This window comes from Xyrauchen texanus, chromosome 20 (genome assembly GCF_025860055.1).
Source record: "Xyrauchen texanus isolate HMW12.3.18 chromosome 20, RBS_HiC_50CHRs, whole genome shotgun sequence".
NCBI lineage: Eukaryota > Metazoa > Chordata > Actinopteri > Cypriniformes > Catostomidae > Xyrauchen > Xyrauchen texanus.
In genome coordinates, this window is record NC_068295.1 from 33,260,990 (window position 1) to 33,280,901 (window position 19,912).

Here is a 19,912-nt window from a genome sequence, read left to right on the forward strand (position 1 = left end):
TTAAGCAGTTTCTTCACTTGAAGAGGCCGGTCGCGTGGATGTGACTATTGTGAGTCAAAGTTATAGCGCCACCAACTGGCAGAAGGAAGTGTGTCACTTTCAAAATGCTTTGAATTCACCCCTTATGTCTCAATTGAACAAACAGTTGATAAAGAAATCGGTATCAATATATTGAATTATGAATTATTTCACTGATCAACTGTGATGTCCGGTTAAGATGAAAATAAACTATTACTCTGTCTAAGCGATTATCTTTCTGAAACACGTCACAAAAACTTACAGAAACGGATAACACAAACATGACGTTGGAAATATACACTTATCAGTATAGTTATATTACACTTGTCTATTTCAGTTATAAAGCTGTCTCATATGTAATTTCTCCTTTAATTCTATAATATAACCACTAGATGGAGGTCTAAGCACATTTTCTGTATTCTCGTTGTTTTAACGTAAGAAGAACACTTGTACGTGTTGACTGTTGAGAACGGTGTTTGGAGATTTTAAAAGACGCGGACCAGACGGAAAAACAAGACATACTGCATCATTGCGTTCAATATTTTAACGAGGGCCACTCGTACGCTGTACACGGTGTAAGCATCAGCTTGAGGACTCTTCAAAATGTATATAGGTCTCAGTTCTGGATGGAGTTATTTGCAGACCTTAGAGATGCTGGATACTTCAACGGGAGTCGTGAGCGTCATTGCTTTGGTGATACAATAAAAAATACTCTACAAAAAAAAAAAAAAAAACAGGGTTTCCACGGGGTCTTAAAAAGTCTTAAAAGTCTAAAATTTCAAAATCACAATTTAAGGCCTTAAAAAGTCTTAAATTTGCTGAAGTATTGTGTTCTAGGTCTTAAATAATTTTTAACAGGTCTTAATTTTCCTACGTCCATGTAAATCTCATTTAAATGCTCCACAGCGCTTTGGAATGTTTCTTTTTTACTTCCGTGGTGTTGTAGTTTCTTATTTCGCTAGTCCAAATATAATTCGCTGTATTATGACTACAAAATAGACCAACATGCAACAGCCAGCTTTGAGCTTTCGTGTTATTGGCGCGAGTCTCTCGGATACAACAGAAAGACGTTAAACGGATTTTATTCAGCTATGAGGAAGTGCAAGTTTAGCGATACTTGGCTTGAAAAATCTGAATTTCGTGCTTGGTTAAACCCAGTTGCAAATAACGCATTTGAAGCCTACTGCTTATGCAAGAAAGCTATTAAATTGGGAATGTTGGGTGTACGGGCGCTGGAGTCTCATTCAAAAAGTGAAAAATATCTAACTGCTGTCAAGGGTCTCCAGCAAACTACAGCCATCAGCCATTACGCGCTTTGGAATAGCGGATGATGACTAATTTCCAAAATCACGGGACCGTTCGTGCTGATGTTCGACGAAAGTCTTCATCGCACCACCAAAACGAAACAGCTGGACCTGCACGTACGTTTTTCGTCTGCTGCGAATGGGTCGAGACTGCAATAAATAAAAATAAAAAGGAATAGGCTACAATGAATGATCTATGGCAGGGCTAGTATAATGGTGGCCCCAGATCATCTTTATCTGACCCTCCAACAGTTTTTTTATTTTTAAAAACCCTCACAATCTGATATCAAAGTGCCCTCTCAGCAAAGGTTTAGCGCGTTCATAGGCAACCGCATTCATCGGTGAGTTTAACAACGCTCATTGTGGCGTACAACACCATTCATCGGTGAGTTTAACAACGCTCAACTGCAGGTAAAGCAGCACTCAGAGGTGAGTTCAACCAAAACAACGCTAAACTGCATGTGGCTAATGTTTACACTCAGGGTACATTACGGCATGTTTTCCATAACGTTACGACGTTCTCAATATAATTCATAATCACACGTTTATAATGAACAACGCGTTATGGTTATTGTGTTATTAAAAACTGTGTACGCAGGTGTTACAGTTAACATGGTAACACTAAGTTACACCTGGTTTACTTGTATGTTACTGATTAAGAAGTAATGTAAAAAAACAGTTATAACTGCATGAAGATGAATGGTAACACAATACTGGCAAAATACTGTTTACATCTTGCAAATGCATATGATTCAAGACTACAATTCCCCCAGAACGGAGGGAGGGGCGGGGTGACCAAACCTCATTATCATTTAAAGTCATATGCACTGAAACGGCGTGCTGAAAACGGAGCTGTTTTTGAGCAGTTAAAATTTGTGTTTTCTTAAAACACTAATGAGAATTTTTAATAAAAGTATATTACAAAGTTTTCATTTAGACCCTAAAGATTCATATTAACTTGTACAAAAATGGCATTATATGACCCCTTTAAGGTTACAAATACACACACACACACACTCCATCATTGCAATCTTGACATTGCAGCCTGTTAATTATAGCCGCAATAAAATATAATAATAAAATAGTAAACCTACCATATAAAAATTACTCTGTTTAAATAGTCAGTAGTACAATTCGTATCATTCACAGTAAGCACCGCTCCACTGTGATGTTTCCAAGCATATTTTTGCGCATGCAAAGAGGATGATTTTCTACGTCGGTATTGGAGCGTGAGTAAAGTACAAAGCCTATAATAACTGGCAGAAGGCAGTAAGAGAAACAGGAAGTCTGTTATAACTTCTGCATACATTAATTGATCTCGACGAAACTTCAGCAGTGTGTTCGCTGTAAGAGGCCGATCGCATGGATGTTGCTATTGTGAGTCAGTTATAGCGCCACCAACTGGCAGAAGGAAGTGTGTCACTTTCAAAATGCTTTTAAATCACCCCTTATGTCTCAAGTGAACAAACAGACCAACAGAAAGTCAGATATTTTGGTTTGAATGTGGATTTCTTGGAATTTGCACACATCTTCTCGACGGTCGAAGCGAGCTTACGTTATTGCCCGTCGTGCGCGGCGACCCTAAAGGCCCAGGGGTGGCGGTGCCACCGGCTTGGGCCCGTCATCGCTGCTCGCAGCTTTAATTATAATTATTTTCAATTTAATAAATGCTAAACAGAATTTTTTTAATTTTTATTATTAGAGCCTCAGACACATACAAACCACACTCTGAAATCCATACCAACACACTCACACAATTATATATTCATAATGTATCTAATTGGCTCTATAATATGCATAAGCCAAAAACAGCAGAAAACAACAAAAGCGATGATATGCCAAACCTGAAAAAATGGCACGATCTGGTAAAAAATATTTAAAATGTAAATTTTGAAGCCTTGCCAACATAATGAAAGCATGTTAAACAAGATTGCATAATTTTATAGTTAAATGGCACTGGGATTAAAAATCGCAGTTTTAATGGGTTTCAATGTGCCATTTTTGTCCAAAACGACGCTAAGAGGGACTATTTTGTGTAACTAGTGCAAAAATATTTTTTTAAAGAAAATAGGGTGAAATATTAAAATTCCAATAAAAATTCACTCCTGTGGAAAATTTTATGCAGTTAGCATTAACACAGACAAAGTTATCAAAAAAACAAAACTGAAAAAGCCAAAAATGTCCACAAGGATGCACAAGGGTTAAACTAGTGGTTACACTAGTAATGACTTTTGGACCCCATTGTTTATCCCCATAAAATCTCTAAGCTCTTTTGCTACCTTTGCCTCCAGCACTAAGAAACTGATCAATGAAGCCATCATGAACAATGACTTTCTGAAGAAGCTGGAGCCTCAGCACACTCGAGAGATGGTGGACTGCATGTACGAGAAGATTTACGCTGCTGAGCAGCTGGTTATTAAGGAGGGAGAGCCAGGGAACTATCTTTACGTGCTTGCAGGTACAATCCGATTGTTCTTTTCACTTGCTCTTCATATGTTCATGTTTTTACAGTGGTGCAAGGCAGCATTGTATTTAAATGTTGTTTTCCCTCTCCACAATTTTCTGCAGTTATTCCAGCTCCAATCGCTTAACAAACTTTAATACCATTCAAACTCTAATAAAATTTTCCTTGATCTTTTGGGATAAAGAGTTTATTGTATTATAAAAACTGTGTAACTTTCAAATGTTCCTCCCGAAAAAGGCAATTTTTTCAAACTAAGCTACTAATATAACTGGTACTGAACTTTTTCTGAACACCCAAATTTACACATCAAAATCGTCTATTTGGTTATCAAAAACTCGGCCAGTGGATTGTTTTATGAACCTGTCACTAATGCTGTTTTGCAAAGAGGCTGTTATTTAAAGATGAGGCAGTCAAAAGTGCACCACTTACAAGTGCACCACATGTATCTCATTTCACATGTGAAGAAGGTGTTACGTTTTTTGGCACAGTAGCAAAATACATTCCTAAACGGTCAGAGAGAGTGTGGAGTCATAAAAAGCTAAATTATGACTTCAAGCTACTAACTTTATTATCAACTGAATCTGCCTCTCTTCTGTTTAGAGGGTTTATTAGAGGTCATACAGAATGGCAAGCTGCTGGGTCAGATGCGTCCTGGGACGGCCTTTGGAGAGTTGGCCATACTCTATAACTGTAAAAGGACTGCCACAGTTAAAGGTGTGTGTGTTTGTGTACCTGTGCTGGTGTATTCTGTTCATTAAGGGATACTTACTACAGTTGCATTTAACCTTGTGCGACCCCACATCCACATCTGTATTAATTTAAATTCAGTTAAGAAAACTCTGTGCTCTCAGTAAAGGGTTAAAATTCGTATGTATGTAGTCATGTGACAAAACAACATGGTGCCAACCACAGCAGCGTTTGCCTTTGCGTAAAATGCCAACAAAACTACATCTGGTAAGAAACGTTATTACGTTTTTACATTGAAACCTGTTTGAGACAAAAGATTTGAGACTAGACTGTCTAGTTTAATTTGATATGCCATTTAAAAAATATTTTTGCATTTTGATAGGAAGTTTGTAATACAGTTGTTTGCATATACAGTATGTGATCATACCTTTGCATTTATAAGCCATGTAACATATGCGCCATATGTAGAATGTTCATGTGTGTGGCACAAGTGTGCGTAATATTGATTGACACGCTTTTATAGTCAGTGATGCTGATCAAGATGGCATTATTCTTAAAATTCTTTCTCATGACTTATCATTAAAATTATTATGCTTACTACCTAAATCTGATTAAAAATTATCTACTTCTGCATAAGTTTGAAAGATTTCCGCCCTTTGCATGTTCATTTATTTGTCTAATTTTATTATGTTTTCAGGTACCAATAAGGCTGTAGCACTCACAGCTCCTTACAGTATTACACATTTTACCATGTTTAAAAATCAGCACTGAATATGTGGGAAAAGTATGCAGACATTGACTGGGCCTGGTTATGTCCATTGTAGCCCATTCTTTTTTAAATTATTGACCCACTTGTAGTGTAGATATTGGATAAGTGTCACAGACATAGATTTGTAAAGTGAAATTGATGGTGATTTTGTTTCATTAGCTGTGACTCAGTCCCACATCTGGGCTCTTGACCGGCAGACATTTCAGACTATCATGATGAGATCCACTCGGGCCAGACAAGAGGAGTACTTCAGCTTCCTGCGCAGGTTCATTCATGTCACTAACATCTGTGAATGTTTATCAGTTGACAGCTTTACACACAAGCACAAATACACACTTCTTTGCTTGGTTGCTTCTATGCATCTCCTGCTGTAAAAAGTGGTTTGATTAATGTGACATTAGCCATCGATTAGCATGTTGCAGTTTTTAATGCTTATTGTAGAAATATAGCAAAAAAAATTGCCAAAAATGCATCATAAATTGATGTTGTGGATTACCTGAACTGAACTTTTGAAAACAAAACATTTTGATTTAAAAACTGGAACCAAATTTGCCAATGTGTTGCTGTGATTTTATCTTTTCTATTAGTATAATTTTTACGGATCTTATTAGGCATTGCTGTTTTCCGGGTATTCAAAATTATTACATTTTTCTTCAGTGTGTCATTGTTGAAAGACCTGCCAGAGGAAAAACTTTCCAAAATTGTTGACTGTCTTGAAGTTGTAAGTTTTCAGTTTTTATATTGGCTTTAATAGTTTTGTCATTTTTCAGTAATGCATTTTTTTATTTTCTGAAATGAGGTATAACCAGATTATATTCATTTTTCAATCTCTTTATAGGATTATTTTGACAAAGGGGAGTACATTATTCGTGAGGGGGAGGAAGGAAACACTTTCTTTATCATAGCTAAAGGCGAGGTAAGCATTACTAAGCCAACATTTAGTTTTGTCATCTCTAGTGAGTTTTTATTGCTCTTATGATCCTTGTGCTAAAACTTAGATTAGTTTTAGATTAGTTCAGATGCGCTCTAAACCTTCCAAACAGCTTCAGGTGATGTAGATCCCAATGTATGAGGACATTATACAAAATTGCAAACTAAGAAAAATAAAGAAGCTCTCATTGTGGAATAAGCGGAGCTTAAAAACTTAAAACTTAAAAGCCAGGGAGAGATTGAATCTGCACCCGGCTGATGCACAGTGTGGCACAGGGCACTTGTCCCTCATGCACACTTGCTGCAGCAAGATTATTACGTGATTGTGCACAACATAGTGAATCATAAAACATATGTTGCTCATTAGGTTTTGTGCTGAGGAGCCGAGAATGAGGTCCCGGCCATTTCAACGGTAGTTCAGCGTTGTGGCACTCCCAAGGGTAAGACAAAGTGGAGACCACGCCCCACACGGAGAGAGGGGGGGAATCAAGTGGAAATACATCACATGGTCTTGCCGAATCTAATCGGAAGTATGTCATGTGGAGAAGTCCCATGGAGAAGTCCTACCAAGTGCTGGGGAAGAAGCTCTAAGAGCATAGAGACTGGGGCAGAGGGATCTCTTCCCAAGGAAGAAGCAATTTGCCAATCGGGAAAGTTTTTCGCAATCGCAAGGGGTCACCTATAGGGAACCAGCACATGCAGGTTTCCTGTCCCAGCACGGGGTGTAGTTAGCACAAGTACTGGGCTGACAGTGAGTTTCTCCGCAAACTCATCTGCTGCAGGGCTAGGAGGAAATCAACCAGGGGACACATCTGTGAACACTGCTGGGAATCAACAATGCAAATCTTCAGCTCGAGGGAGGTGAAAAGTGTTAGGCACAAACAGTATACCCGGCCGGTCTGTCCGGACTTACTCGATTGTTCGAGACACCCTCAACCCGGGGATTGTAAAATCTCTCAAAGGTTCTTTCAAAGGTTCTGCTCTGCAAATGTCAGCTAGAGAGGCGCCACTGGTCAGAGCCCAGGAGGCCGCCACACTCCTGGTGGAATGGGCTCGTAGCCCTGAAGGGGGCGGCAGGTGCCAAGCTTGGTAGGCGCCGGCTATTGCATCGATGATCCAGTGAGAAATCCTCTGTTTGGAGACAGTGCTTCCTTTCCGCTGTCCACTGAATCAAACAAAGAACTGCTCAGAGATCCTAAAGCTCTGCGTCCGATCCAAGTAGATTTGCAAAGCGCACACCGGACACATCAAAGCCAAGGCTGAGTCCTCCTGCCTCCTCCTGGGGCAGCGCTTGCAGGTTCACCACTTGGTCCCTGAAAGGGGTTTTGGGAACCTTGGGCACATAGCCCAGTCGGGGTCTTAGGATCACGTGAGAGTAGCCCGGACCGAACTCCAACCACATTTCGCTGACAGAGAAGACCTACAGGTCCCCAACCCTCTTGATGGAGGTGAGTGCTGTAAGGAGGGCAGTCTTCAAGGAGAGTGCCTTAAGCTCTACTTACTCAAGGGGCTCGAAGGGAGCCCCGCGCAGGCCTTGTAGAACTACGGAGAGGTCCCATGAAGGGATGAGGTGAGGTCTGGAGGGGTTCAACCTCCTAGCGCCTCTTAGGAACCTGATAATCAGGTTGTGCTATCCTAAGGACTTGCCGTCCACTGTGTCATGGTGCACGGCTATGGCCGTGACATACACCTTCAAGGTGGAAGGGGACAGCCTTCCCTCCAACCTCTCCTGCAGGAAGGAAAGCACTGAGCTGACTGCACATCTCTGGGGGTCTTTGTGTCAGGAAGAAAACCACTTAGCGAACAGATTCCACTTTAAGGCATACAGGCACCTTGTAGAGGGGGCCCTAGCCTGAGTGAAGGTGTCTACCACGGCCTGTGGTAGGCCACTGAGGTCTTCCGTGTTCCGTCCAAGGGCCAGACATGGAGGTTCCAGAGGTCTGGTCACGGGTGCCAGACGGTGACCCGTCCCTAAGAAAGAAGGTCCTCTCCTCAGTGTAATTCGCCAGGGAGGGGCTGATGCGAGGAGCATGAGGTCCAAGAACCAAGTCTGTGTGGGCCAGTAGGGAGCCACTAGGATGGCCTGCTCCTTATCCTCCATGACCTTGCACAGTGTCTGTGCAAGTTGGCTCACTGGGGGCAACACATACTTGTGTAGCCAGATGGCCAGCTGTGTGCCAGCGCGTTTATGCCGAGGGGCGCCTCGGTCAGGGCGTACCAGAGTGGGCAATGGGAGGATTCTGTGGAGGCGAATAGGTTTACCTGTGCCAGACTATCTGAGGGTGGAGTCTCCACTCTCCTTTTCGGGAGACCTAACGTGACAGTGCTGTAGAGCTCACAGTTTAGGAGCGGGTTTGGTTATTAGCAATAATTAATAATTATCATAGATAACTATCAATTATTCAAATCATTAGAACATTGTTTAGAATCAGTGTCAGCTTTTTTAATCCTTTAAATCAACAATCATCAAATTTAATAGAATATTAATTATTATCAAAGATAATAATTAATTATTAAAACTAATTAAACATTGATTAGAATTAACACTAGCTTATTGATACTTCAAATTCAACAATCATCAAAGATAATTGTCAATTATCAAAATCAATAGAATATTAATTAGGATTAATATAGACGGGGCACCACCCTGGAATCAGGGACTAATAACCAGACAGTATAACAGTCTCAATGTTAGATTGTTCTCTTAGGAAAATTGATGTCCGTAGATCATCAAAATTAAAAAGGGAACAACGAAGGGTTGAATTCGATCACTGGCATCCCCTGCCAGCCTTTGACACATGTGTATGCAAAACAAACCAAAACACTTCTCTTTTAATTATAACAAAGTTTATTGAAAATATAATATCAATTAATAATCAATACAATGCATTCAATAAACTTCCGACATTCAACGACAAACTAAAAAGTGACGTGATTAGATATGGTAACAAAATAAGCCTATAACACATGAGAGGACGCTGTGTGTGTATGTGTGTGTGTGTGTGTGTGTGTGAGGAGTGATGCGCACAAAATGGCGGATGTGACTCGAGTACGTGGAGAGTACATTACGTGAGATTTCCGGCCAGAGAGTATGGCCTCGAATGTGGGCAGAGAGAAGCTGGTTAATGGCGTCTGCCCGTGTGCGGCGTGTCTTTCGCTTGTATGACGGTGTGTGTGTGTGTGTGTGTGTGTGTGTGTGTGTGTGTGTGTGGTTAGTACGACAGAGAGAGAGAGAGTGAAAGTGGCGGCGCCGAAGCAAACGCAAACGGGCGGCCGTCCTTCCCGAAGCTCAATGAGCAGAATAGCTGCCGACTCTGCTCCGGGGTCCGACCGACCCGTTGCTGGATGGCCTTCTTCAGGTGATTATAGTCCAGGAGGCTGGTGGCGGGAAGTTGTTGTGCCGCCAGCTGCGCCTCCCCTGAAACAGGGGCAATAGTCGCGCCGCCCACTGATCGGGAGGCCACCTCCATACCTAATAGGTCGATGAAGGCCTCCGGATCATCGCTTGGCCCCATTTTCGTGAGGGCAAGTGGTGGGGCGGGCTCCGAGGAGGACGCAGCACCAGCCACCTCCCTGGCAATCAGGCTCCTCAGCGTTTGCCGGTCCTCGGCTTGTGCCTGGAGCAAGGCTTGAAAACGTTGTTCTTGCTCCCGGCGAACCTCCAAGAGGGCATGGTGTTGTGTCTGCTGGATGTTGGTGAGGGCGTTGATAACTTCGGCCAGTGGTGAAGAATCCATAGCGGCGCTCTCCTCCAAACCCGGGTTCTGGCACCTCTGTGAACACATTCGTTAAGCAATGGAGGAGTCAGGAGACAGCGAAGCAGGTTTGAAATCAGCTGTTTAATTTTTATGCTGAACATACGACGGTCACCGCCATAGAAACGTAAATATACATAAAAAATAACACACTCCGTCTGTGGAGCTTTCTGGATCCACTCTCTCTCTCTCACTCGACACTTGGCGTCCCTTTTAAATGTCTCTCTCTGTATCACTACAACAAGACACAGGTGTTAGAGATAATTACAAACCAGGTGACAAGCCTTACCGCTCTCTCTCTCCCGCAGACCTACACACGACCTGCCCCCCATGCCACACAGTATGTTACATTAATACCTTGAGTATTAATAGCAACAATTGAGCGGACTCCGTGGTCCATAAACTGTACAAACAAGAATCCACAAGAATAACACACCTAAATATCCTATCTCTGCCCACACATAACCTCTTACTTAGAACGTGTGTTCATCCGTCGTTTGACTCCGTCTGGCTTCCTCGAGTCTCCGGTGATGACGGGGGGGCCGTTTCCTCGCTCTGTCGGTGGGTGGTACAGCTGCTGATTCTCGGCGGTTGTCGGAGAAATCAGCGACGTTAACTTGATTGAAGAGGAAAGGGGATCCTTCTGTCTTCACTTCTGCAGGCAAACGGATGAAGATGCGGATTGCTCAGCGGTTTCCTTTGGATCCATTAAAGTGTTCGGTGGAACACAATGTAATCTCAACTCGTCCAGCGAGATGGAGATTGTATGGCCGCAGTTTCAAGTTGCACATTACTTCCTTGTGCAATGAGGCAACACCTGAGAGCAGCAATGACTGCATCTACGCACGGCTAGCGAAGTCACTGGAAGCGAGGTACAGCCGATATTCAAAGTATTTCTACTCCTGATGACATCATAGTTGAGGTGCGTTCTGTTGAGTGCCTCATCCAATAGGAGTTGTGAGTTCGATCCTTTGGAATTTCACAGTTGTAAAGTGAGCAAGGCTTCTTAGGATTTGTAGTCGGTTTTGTACTCCCTTTGTTTGATTTTGGCATGGTTTTTATCAGTAAGATTTATGACTTTGTTTTTGTGGGCCTCAGTCAGGCTTTACGACTGTGTTGCGCCGCTGATGCCATATGCCCCAGGAGCCTCTGAAAGAGTTTCAGTGTAACCGCAGTGGCCTCGCCGGGCCTCGCAGCGGGGTGGGGCCAGGGAGGCCACATTGACAGGGCTTGAGCCCAGTGGCGGTGCTGAGTCGAGAGACTCTTACCTCCCTCATTGACGGATCGGTCTGGGTGGGGATGTATCAGTTTGACAAACACCATTTGATAATAACATTTCATTGAAACATTTAACATGGAATTCAGAAATATTTACCGTAATTTCCGGACTATTGAGCGCACCTGAATATAAGCCGCACCCACTGATTTTTAAATAAAATATTATTTTGAACATAAATAAGCCGCACCTGTCTATAAGCCGCAGGTGCCTACCGGTACATTGAAACAAATGAACTTTACTCAGGCTTTAACGAAACACGGCTTGTAACAAAAATAAATAGGCTTTAACGAAACACGGTGTGGCAGCGGGGCGTGGTCAAGCGCCCGTCCGGGAGAGAAAGCGGTAAGGCGCTTACACCTGAGCTAAATTATGTCTAACACCGGTGTCTAATTTCAGTAAGCATGGGGAGAGCGGCATAAAAGGCAGCAGCCACAGAGCTGAGAGAGTGACACACGTCAGTCTAGTGTTGGCGCATAGAAGAATTGAGAAACTTTATAAAATTGATTGTAAACATTGCTGTGGCCATTAAAAGCCTTACCTGGAACGTCAAGTGCCCTGCTGAAAACTGTCACACTGGTGCCCGTGTGACAGTTTTCCCAAGAAGGACACGTGAAGCAGGGTACTTGAAATTAGACACCGGTGTTAGACATAATTTAGCGCTGGTGTAAGCGCCCTTACAGCTTTTCTCTCCCGGACGGGCACTTGACCACACCCCCGCTGCCACACACGGCTTGTAATAAAACATTTGCAGTAAACATTAGCCTACCAATAAAGTCATTGGTCACTATCTTCCTCGTCCTGTGCACTGAAACCACTGAAGTCATCTCCTTCGGTGTCGGAGTTGAATAGCCTCAGATTTAGTTGTCTTTTTCCACTGAGTCAATTCCTCACGCTACTGTTTCCAACGTCTTATCATCGACTCATTAAGACCAAGCTCCCGTGCAGCAGCTCTATTTCCTATTCCAACAGCCAGATCAATCGCCTTCAGCTTGAAAGCAGCATCATATGCGTTTCTCCATGTCTTTGCCATGGTGAGGGTGACAAAATTACTACCGTAATCAGAATGATGGGAAGTTTGAGCGCGCTCGATTTAATCTAAACAGTAAACAAAAAAGTTGTTTTGACCTTAACCCGTTCGGCAATTTCAATTGGTCTAATGAAAGCTTCACGCCGCCAAAAAACTGAGCACGTCACAGAATGTTTTTTTTATTTTTTATATATATATAAAATTTGAAAGCGGGAAAAATCCATATATTAGCCGCGTCATTGTATAAGCTCGCGAGGTTCAAAGCGTGGGAAAAAAGTTGCGGCTTATAGTCCGGAAATTACGGTAAACGGAAAAGGCATAATTTGTATCTGTGAGACTTTATGCATTTCTTTAATAAAGTCGTTATCTGTGTAATTTCATAAAAAATGTGAAGCTTTTTATGTGTTGAACTGCGGCAGCTTTTTGCTCCAATGGGAGTGGGAGCGCTCGTCCCCATAGTCCGTTTAAGCCATCCGAACGAGAGAGATATATATATATATATATATATATATATATATATATATATATATATATATATATATAAAATGAGGAACATTTATTTAGGTCAAAATTGACCGAATACAATAGGAGGGTTAAAAAGACATAGCATGCATTTGAAAGGTCAGGCTACAAACACTAAAGTCCCTGCATTTTCACAGTGAAATTTTTCTTTTGCTCAGAGCCAGACAAAAGTTGGAACAGCTGAGCAATGGTAAACTGTTTACAAACATACATACACCGGCAATGCCACTGGAGGAGGCATTTATGCAGTAGTAATATATATGCAGTAGAACATTTTTATTTTGTCTTTGTTTACATTTTGGATTCATGCCACTAACACGCTAACATGATTTACGTGGCCATAAAATGCACAGATTACACTCTGTTATTGTAATGTATGATGACATGATCTTTTAATAAAGTCGTTATCTGTGTAATTTCATAAAAAATCTGAAGCTTTTTATGTGTTGAACTGCGGCAGCTTTTTGCTCCAATGTTCGATCGCCCTAGAGATGCAGCCACATCTATTCTCCACAGAGCGGACAAAGGTGGCTTATATCATCAACTTGATCTCTGGACGAGCACTGCAGTGGGTCCAACCACTTTGGGAGCAAAACATTAACGTTACTCAAACATTGAGAGCTTCACTAGACACTTCAGAGAGGTGTTCAGACACTCTGCGGGTGATACATCCGCTGGTGAACAACTCTGTAATCTTCGTCAAGGTAAGGTCTCTGTCCAATATTATGCTCTAAAGTTCTGCACCCTTGCAGCCTCCAGCGAATGGAATGAGACCGCTCTACTTGCCACTTACTGTCAGGGCCATGATCCAATGCTGTGGCTGCATCTCTCTTCATTTTATGACACCATGGGGCTCGAGCGCTTCATTCAACTTTCCATCCGAGTTGCAAACTGAATGAAGCCCTGCCAAGATGAAGTGTCTGCCTTGCAGTCTCAGCATGTTCCAGGTCAATCACCCTCTGTCCAAACTTCCGAACCAGGCATAGGAGCTGTCCTTTATCAGTAGCAGGGGAAACATTCTAAGCTCCATCCATGTGCCTTCTCTCGAAAAACTTGGAGCAAAATTATGACACATCGGAAACCGGGAGCTCTTGGCTGTCAGATTAGCCCTGGAAGAGTGGCGGCATTTGTTAGCGGGGGCTCAACATCCCTTCCTGGTTCTACCTGACCACAAGAACCTTGAGTACCTCCGGGAGGCTCGTCTTCTAAATCCTCGCCATTCAAGATGGGCCCTCTTCTTCACATGTTTACGCTCCAGAGGAAAGCCCGGAGAATTTGGACATCATCCTTCCTCCTCCCATAATTGTAAGCCCCATCCAATGGTCTCTGGACGATAGAATCACTGAATCCACCGCCACTGAACCTGCTCCGCCAGGCTGTCACACCAACAAGACCTTTTTACCCTGTTCTCAACGTTTATCACTCATTGACTCCTTCTTGGGCACTGGCCACCCTGTGACCAATAGGGTCCTCTTGTTTATCCAGGATCGGTTCTGGTGGCTGTGCATGGACAAAAATATCAGAAGGTTTGTCCAGGGATGCCCAGAATGTGCCATGGCTCGAACCCCACGACAACTACTGGCTGGCAAGCTCCTTTCACTACCCATACCACGCCAACTATGGTCACACCTTGGGGTCGACTTTATCACGGACCAGCCATCCTCTGAGGGATTCAGATGTGTTTTGGTGGTCATTGACCACTTCTCCAAAGCCTGAAAATTGATACCCCTCAAAGGTCTTCCCACCTCCCTAGAAACCGCTGAAGCCCTCTTCAACCATGTGTTCAGAATCTATAGGATTCCTGAAGATATCATTTCAGACAGTGGTCCCCAGTTCATCCTCAGAGTCTGGAGGGCTTTCCTTTCCAACATGGGAGTGACCATCATCCTCTCTTCCGGGTACCATCCTCAGAGCAATGGGCAGACAGAAAGGAAGTTTCAGGGGATCAGCTGTTTCCTCTGAACCAGCTGTCATCGCTGCCAGAACCGTTGGTGTCGTTTCCTGTCCTGGGCTGAGTACGCACAGAATTCCTTACGTCAACCCTCCACCAATCCAACCCCCTTCCAGTGTGTACTCGGCTACCAACCTCCTCTTTTCCCCTGGTCCGGAGAACCATCTGACGTCCCAGCAGTCAACCATTGGTTTAGAGAGAGCGAGAGGGTATGGGACTTAGCCCACCATCATCTGCAGAGGGCTGTACACCATCAAAAGATCCTTGCCGATGCCCAGAGATCTTCTACTCCCATTTACCTGCCTGGGCAGAAAGTTTGTTTCTCTGGCTGCACCTGCCTTGCAAAAAGCTATGTCCCCGTTACATTGGTCGCTTCACTATCACTAAACAAATTAACCCTGTCACCTACCAACTCCAACTTCCCCCTGAATACCGTATTCACCCTACTTTCCATGTCTCCCTCCTGAAACTTCACTATCCACCTCTCTATCCTCACTCCTAAGAACTTGATCCAGCTGACGACCCAGTCTACACTGTTCATAACATCCTGGACTCCCAATGCCACAGGGGCCACCTCGAGTGCCTCGTAGACTGGGAAGGCTATGGTCCCGAGGGAAGATCATGGGTACGAGGGAAGATCATGGGTACACACACCCAGCTCCTCGTGGTCATGGCGTCGGGATCATTGCAGTATGCAGACTCACTTACCTATCTCTTCAGACACCATTCCACCATGCTCCCTGAACTATTCCTCTCCAGCGATATTCCGAAGTTTATTCCAAGCGTCTCCTTTGCTTAGTGTGATTCTCCAGCCCAATTCCAATAAATACCTGCATTTGGATTCACCACCATCTTCGGGTCAGGGGTCACAGTAAGATTGTCTGTGTTCTTTTCACAGGTTTCTGTAACACAAACTACAGAGGGCTTTTGTGAACCACAGGAGATTAAGACTCTTGGAGTGGGCGATTACTTTGGGGAAAAGGCTCTCATAAGGTTTGAGGTCACCATCACTTTTTAAGTGGGCTTTAACAGTAGCTAACACAACCCAAAAATGACTCCATTGTAATTGTAGACTTCCTATAGGCCAGGAAAATTATTAATTGCCCATCTCTACAATGTGCTCACATTGTACAAGTGTATGCTGTCTACAAAGAAGGCTACTGTATCTACCGAAGAGTTGTTTTGTAGGAGTGCATGAGGGAGGTGGAATGTTAGTCATCTGAAAAGTTGTTCTCTCCCATTGTACCATTGTTAAAAAAGCACACTCACAGAGAAACCCAAACTCTTAGACTCAGAAGTGCTCATATTTGATCATGTGTAATAATATAGCATTGAATTTAGAAGTAATTTCAAACTCAACTAAAGTGGCACAACAGCATAAAATTTTTCCTATAATTTCATTTCAGTGAGGATGTCCGCTCAGCTAATATCATTGCGAAGGAAAATGATACGCAGTGTTTGGTGGTGGATAGAGAGTAAGTAACACATTTTCTTTTCAACAAATAGACTTACAACACTGAAATTTCATGATACTTTAGATAGCAAAATTAAATTGCCAATGAACAGACTCTTATAAAGGTTACATTAATATACATATTAAGAAATTAAATTACAGTAATGACTTATAGACTTTAAGCTTTTCTTGTATCTTACAACATTGAAAACAGCCAACTCAGTGAAAAAACGGAATAGGCTTGATTGTGCATATTTAGACCGAAGACACTGGACTAGGTACCCTACTGAGGTATAAACAATACTGTAGCAAGATTAGTAGCGTACATTTTTTTCTATTTTAATATCGACTTGGTACCTAAGTGCTGGTGCTTTGGACATCCCTACTAACAACATTACTAACAACTATTGCTTTTATCCCTGACTCAAAAGCTATTAATACTGTATCCTGGCTTTTTACAGTAACTTCAACCAGATGGTGGGAACCTATGAGGAGCTGCAAGCTTATCTGAGGGAATATGTGGAACAGCTCTCTCTGAGTGATGAGATGAGGAGCGGAGTGTAAGAACACATCTCATAGACACACACTCTCACAACTCACCCGACAGAAAACTACTCCATTCATGTATACACTCAGACATAGATTTCCCCACAGGCCTCAGTCGCCCCTGTCTGAACGCTCTCCTGAGGCAGCAGAGCTCAGAAGGCTAAGGGAGAAGGCAGCTGGTTTGTCCAGTAGCTTGTTCCTGAAAGAACTTCATGCAGTGGCAACACTAGGAATGGGAGGCTTTGGCCGAGTGGAACTGGTATGATTTCAACCTATACCTCTTATAATACTAGTCAAAAGTTTGAACAACCTAGACAGAATTTTCACATGATCTTGAAAGACTTTTGATCTAAATGTTTATGCTTAAATGTTTGAAATGAGTTCTTTATATAAATATAAACTGTGCCTAAATATTAATTTCTTTACAAAACAAAACATTTGAAACATTTAAATCAATATATTTGATTTAATGGCTGTTGGAAAAGCAGCTATCAACATGCATGGGGACTTTTTAATGCTGTTTATAACATCTCAAGATGCACCTCATGAAGTTGGTTGATAGAATACCCAAAATGTGCAGAGCTTTAATCTTGATAATGTGTGTAAGAAGATAAAATATGAGATTGAACTGATTCGATTTTTTTGTCACTACATAATTCCCATATTTTCATTTGTGTTATTTCATAGTTTTGACCATTAACTATGAAAATGCTATTATTCCAAAATGTGAAAAATATAAATAATATATGAATGAGTAGGTGTGTCCAAACTTTGGACTTGTAGTCAAGCTTACAGAATATCAAGCTTTTTACTTTACAGTATCCTCCCGAGACCTCCGGGTGACTGCTTTGTGCACTGATTTGTAACAAGTAGAACTTAAAAAACATACATACAGTGCATCCGGAAAGTATTCACAGCGCTTCACTTTTTCCACATTTTGTTATGTTACAGCCTTATTCCAAAATGGATTATATTAATTATTTTCCTCAAAATTCTACAAACAATACCCCATAATGACAACGTGAAAGAAGTTTGTTTGATGTCTTTGCAAATTTATTACAAATAAAAAACAAAAAAATCACATGTACATAAGTATTCACAGCCTTTGCAATGACACTAAAAATTTAGCTCAGGTGCATCCTGTTTCCACTGATCATCCTTGAGATGTTTCTACAACTTGATTGGAGTCCACCTGTGGTAAATTCAGTTGATTGGACATGATTTGGAAAGGCACACACACCCTGTCTATATAAGGTCCCACAGTTAACAGTGCATGTCAGAGCACAAACCGAGCCATGAAGTCCAAGGAATTGTCTGTAGACCTCCAAGACAGGATTGTATCGAGGCACAGATCTAGAGTAAGGGTACAGAAAAATGTCTGCAGCATTGAAGGTCCCAATGAGCACAGTGGCCTCCATCATCCTTAAATGGAAGAAGTTTGGAACCACCGGGACTCTTCCTAGAGCTGGCCGCCCGGCCAAACTGAGCGATCGGGGGAGAAGGGACTTGGTCACTCTGATAGAGTTCCAGCATTTCTCTGTGGAGAGAGGAGAACCTTCCAGAAGAACAACCATCTCTGCACCACTCCACCAATCAGGCCTGTATGGTAGAGTGGCCAGACGGAAGCCACTCCTCAGTAAAAGGCACATGACAGCCCACCTGGTGTTTGCCAAAAGGCACCTGAAGGACCCTCAGACCATGAGAAACAAAATTCTCTGGTCTGAATGGCAAGCGTCCTGTCTGGAGGAAACCAGGCACCACTCATCACCTGGCCAATACCATCCCTACAGTGAAGCATGGTAGTGGCAGCATCATGCTGTGGGGATGTTTTTCAGTGGCTGGTACTGGGAGACTAGTCAGGATCGAGGGAAAGATGAATGCAGCAATGTAAAGAGACATCCTTGATGAAAACCTGCCCCAGAGCGCTCTGGACCTCAGACTGGTGCGAAGGTTCATCTTCCAACAGGACAATGACCCTAAGCACACAGCCAAGATAACAAAGGAGTGGCTACAGGACAACTCTGTGAATGTCTTTGAGTGGCCCAGACAGAGCCCAGACTTGAACCTGATTGAACATCTCTGTAGAGATCTGAAAATTGCTGTGCACCAACGCTCCCCATTCAACCTGATGGATCTTGAGTGGTCCTGCAAAGAAAAATAGGTGTGCCAAGCTTGTAGCATCATACACAAAAAGAGTTGAGGCTGTCATTGGTGCCCAAGGTGCTTCAACAAAGTATTGAGCAAAGGCTGTGAATACTTATGTACATGTGATTTTTTTTCGTTTTTTATTTTTAATAAATTTGCAAAGATTTCAAACAAACTTCTTTCACGTTGTCATTATGGGGTATTGTTTGTAGAATTTTGAGGAAAATAATAAATTTAATCCATTGTGGAATAAGGCTGTAACATAACAAAATGTGGAAAAAGTGAAGCGCTGTGAATACTTTCCGGATGCACTGTATATATTCTTAAGTTACAAATTAAGAAGAAATCGTGAATCCGGCCCCTGGCACTTATATCTGTCACAAATGCATCTACAAAATGCCACATTTTCAAAACAAAATTAAGACAATTAAAAAATTATAGAATAAAATATATTTTTTATATTTTGATGTTTTATTTTTATTTATCAAAATATAATGCAACAAATCAGGACAAATATAGAACAGGATTTGTTACTTTCACACTTAAATTTCATGAGAAGCAACTGGCTGTCAAAAACATATTGAGCTACACATAACACATGATACACATAATGTGCACATAATCTGCACAAAATCATCTAGGTTACTAGTGTAACCCCCGTTCCCTGATGGAGGGAACGAGACATTGTGTCGATTGTAGTGACACAAGGGGCTTCTTTTGGAATATGAAAAAGGCCAATGCCAAATTGGCAAACAGAATTTGCATGTCCCGCTCCCGGATATACGGGTATAAAAGGCAGGGATTGTGCATCTGTTCAGTCAGGTTCTGCACTGAGGAGCCGAGAATATGGTTCGGTCATCACAGCGGCTTGGTACAGTGTTGTGGCAAGGGGGACACAACGTCTCGTTCCCTCCTTCAGGGAACGGAGGTTACAATAGTAACTTAGACATTTTCCTTCTGTCGCTCAGTAACACAAGGTGTCCCTATTCAAAAGCACCACCTACACTGAACCGTTTTACGTGATCTGCTGATGATGGTGCTGCAAGCTATAGCGTGCCAAGG

At 42.5% G+C, this 19,912-nt stretch overlaps 1 protein-coding gene across 1 annotated transcript in view; it reads left to right on the forward strand.

Moving 5' to 3' along the window:
- Positions 1 to 19,912, forward strand: part of LOC127660857 (cGMP-dependent protein kinase 2) — a 50,300-nt gene that overhangs the window by 11,581 nt on the left and 18,807 nt on the right. Inside the window, exons 3-11 of the mRNA XM_052151302.1 lie at positions 3,614 to 3,780; positions 4,387 to 4,500; positions 5,402 to 5,507; positions 5,900 to 5,963; positions 6,081 to 6,158; positions 15,605 to 15,699; positions 16,113 to 16,181; positions 16,621 to 16,719; positions 16,814 to 16,964. Coding sequence (XP_052007262.1) covers positions 3,614 to 3,780; positions 4,387 to 4,500; positions 5,402 to 5,507; positions 5,900 to 5,963; positions 6,081 to 6,158; positions 15,605 to 15,699; positions 16,113 to 16,181; positions 16,621 to 16,719; positions 16,814 to 16,964 — 943 coding nt within the window. The remainder of the gene's footprint in view (positions 1 to 3,613; positions 3,781 to 4,386; positions 4,501 to 5,401; positions 5,508 to 5,899; positions 5,964 to 6,080; positions 6,159 to 15,604; positions 15,700 to 16,112; positions 16,182 to 16,620; positions 16,720 to 16,813; positions 16,965 to 19,912) is intronic.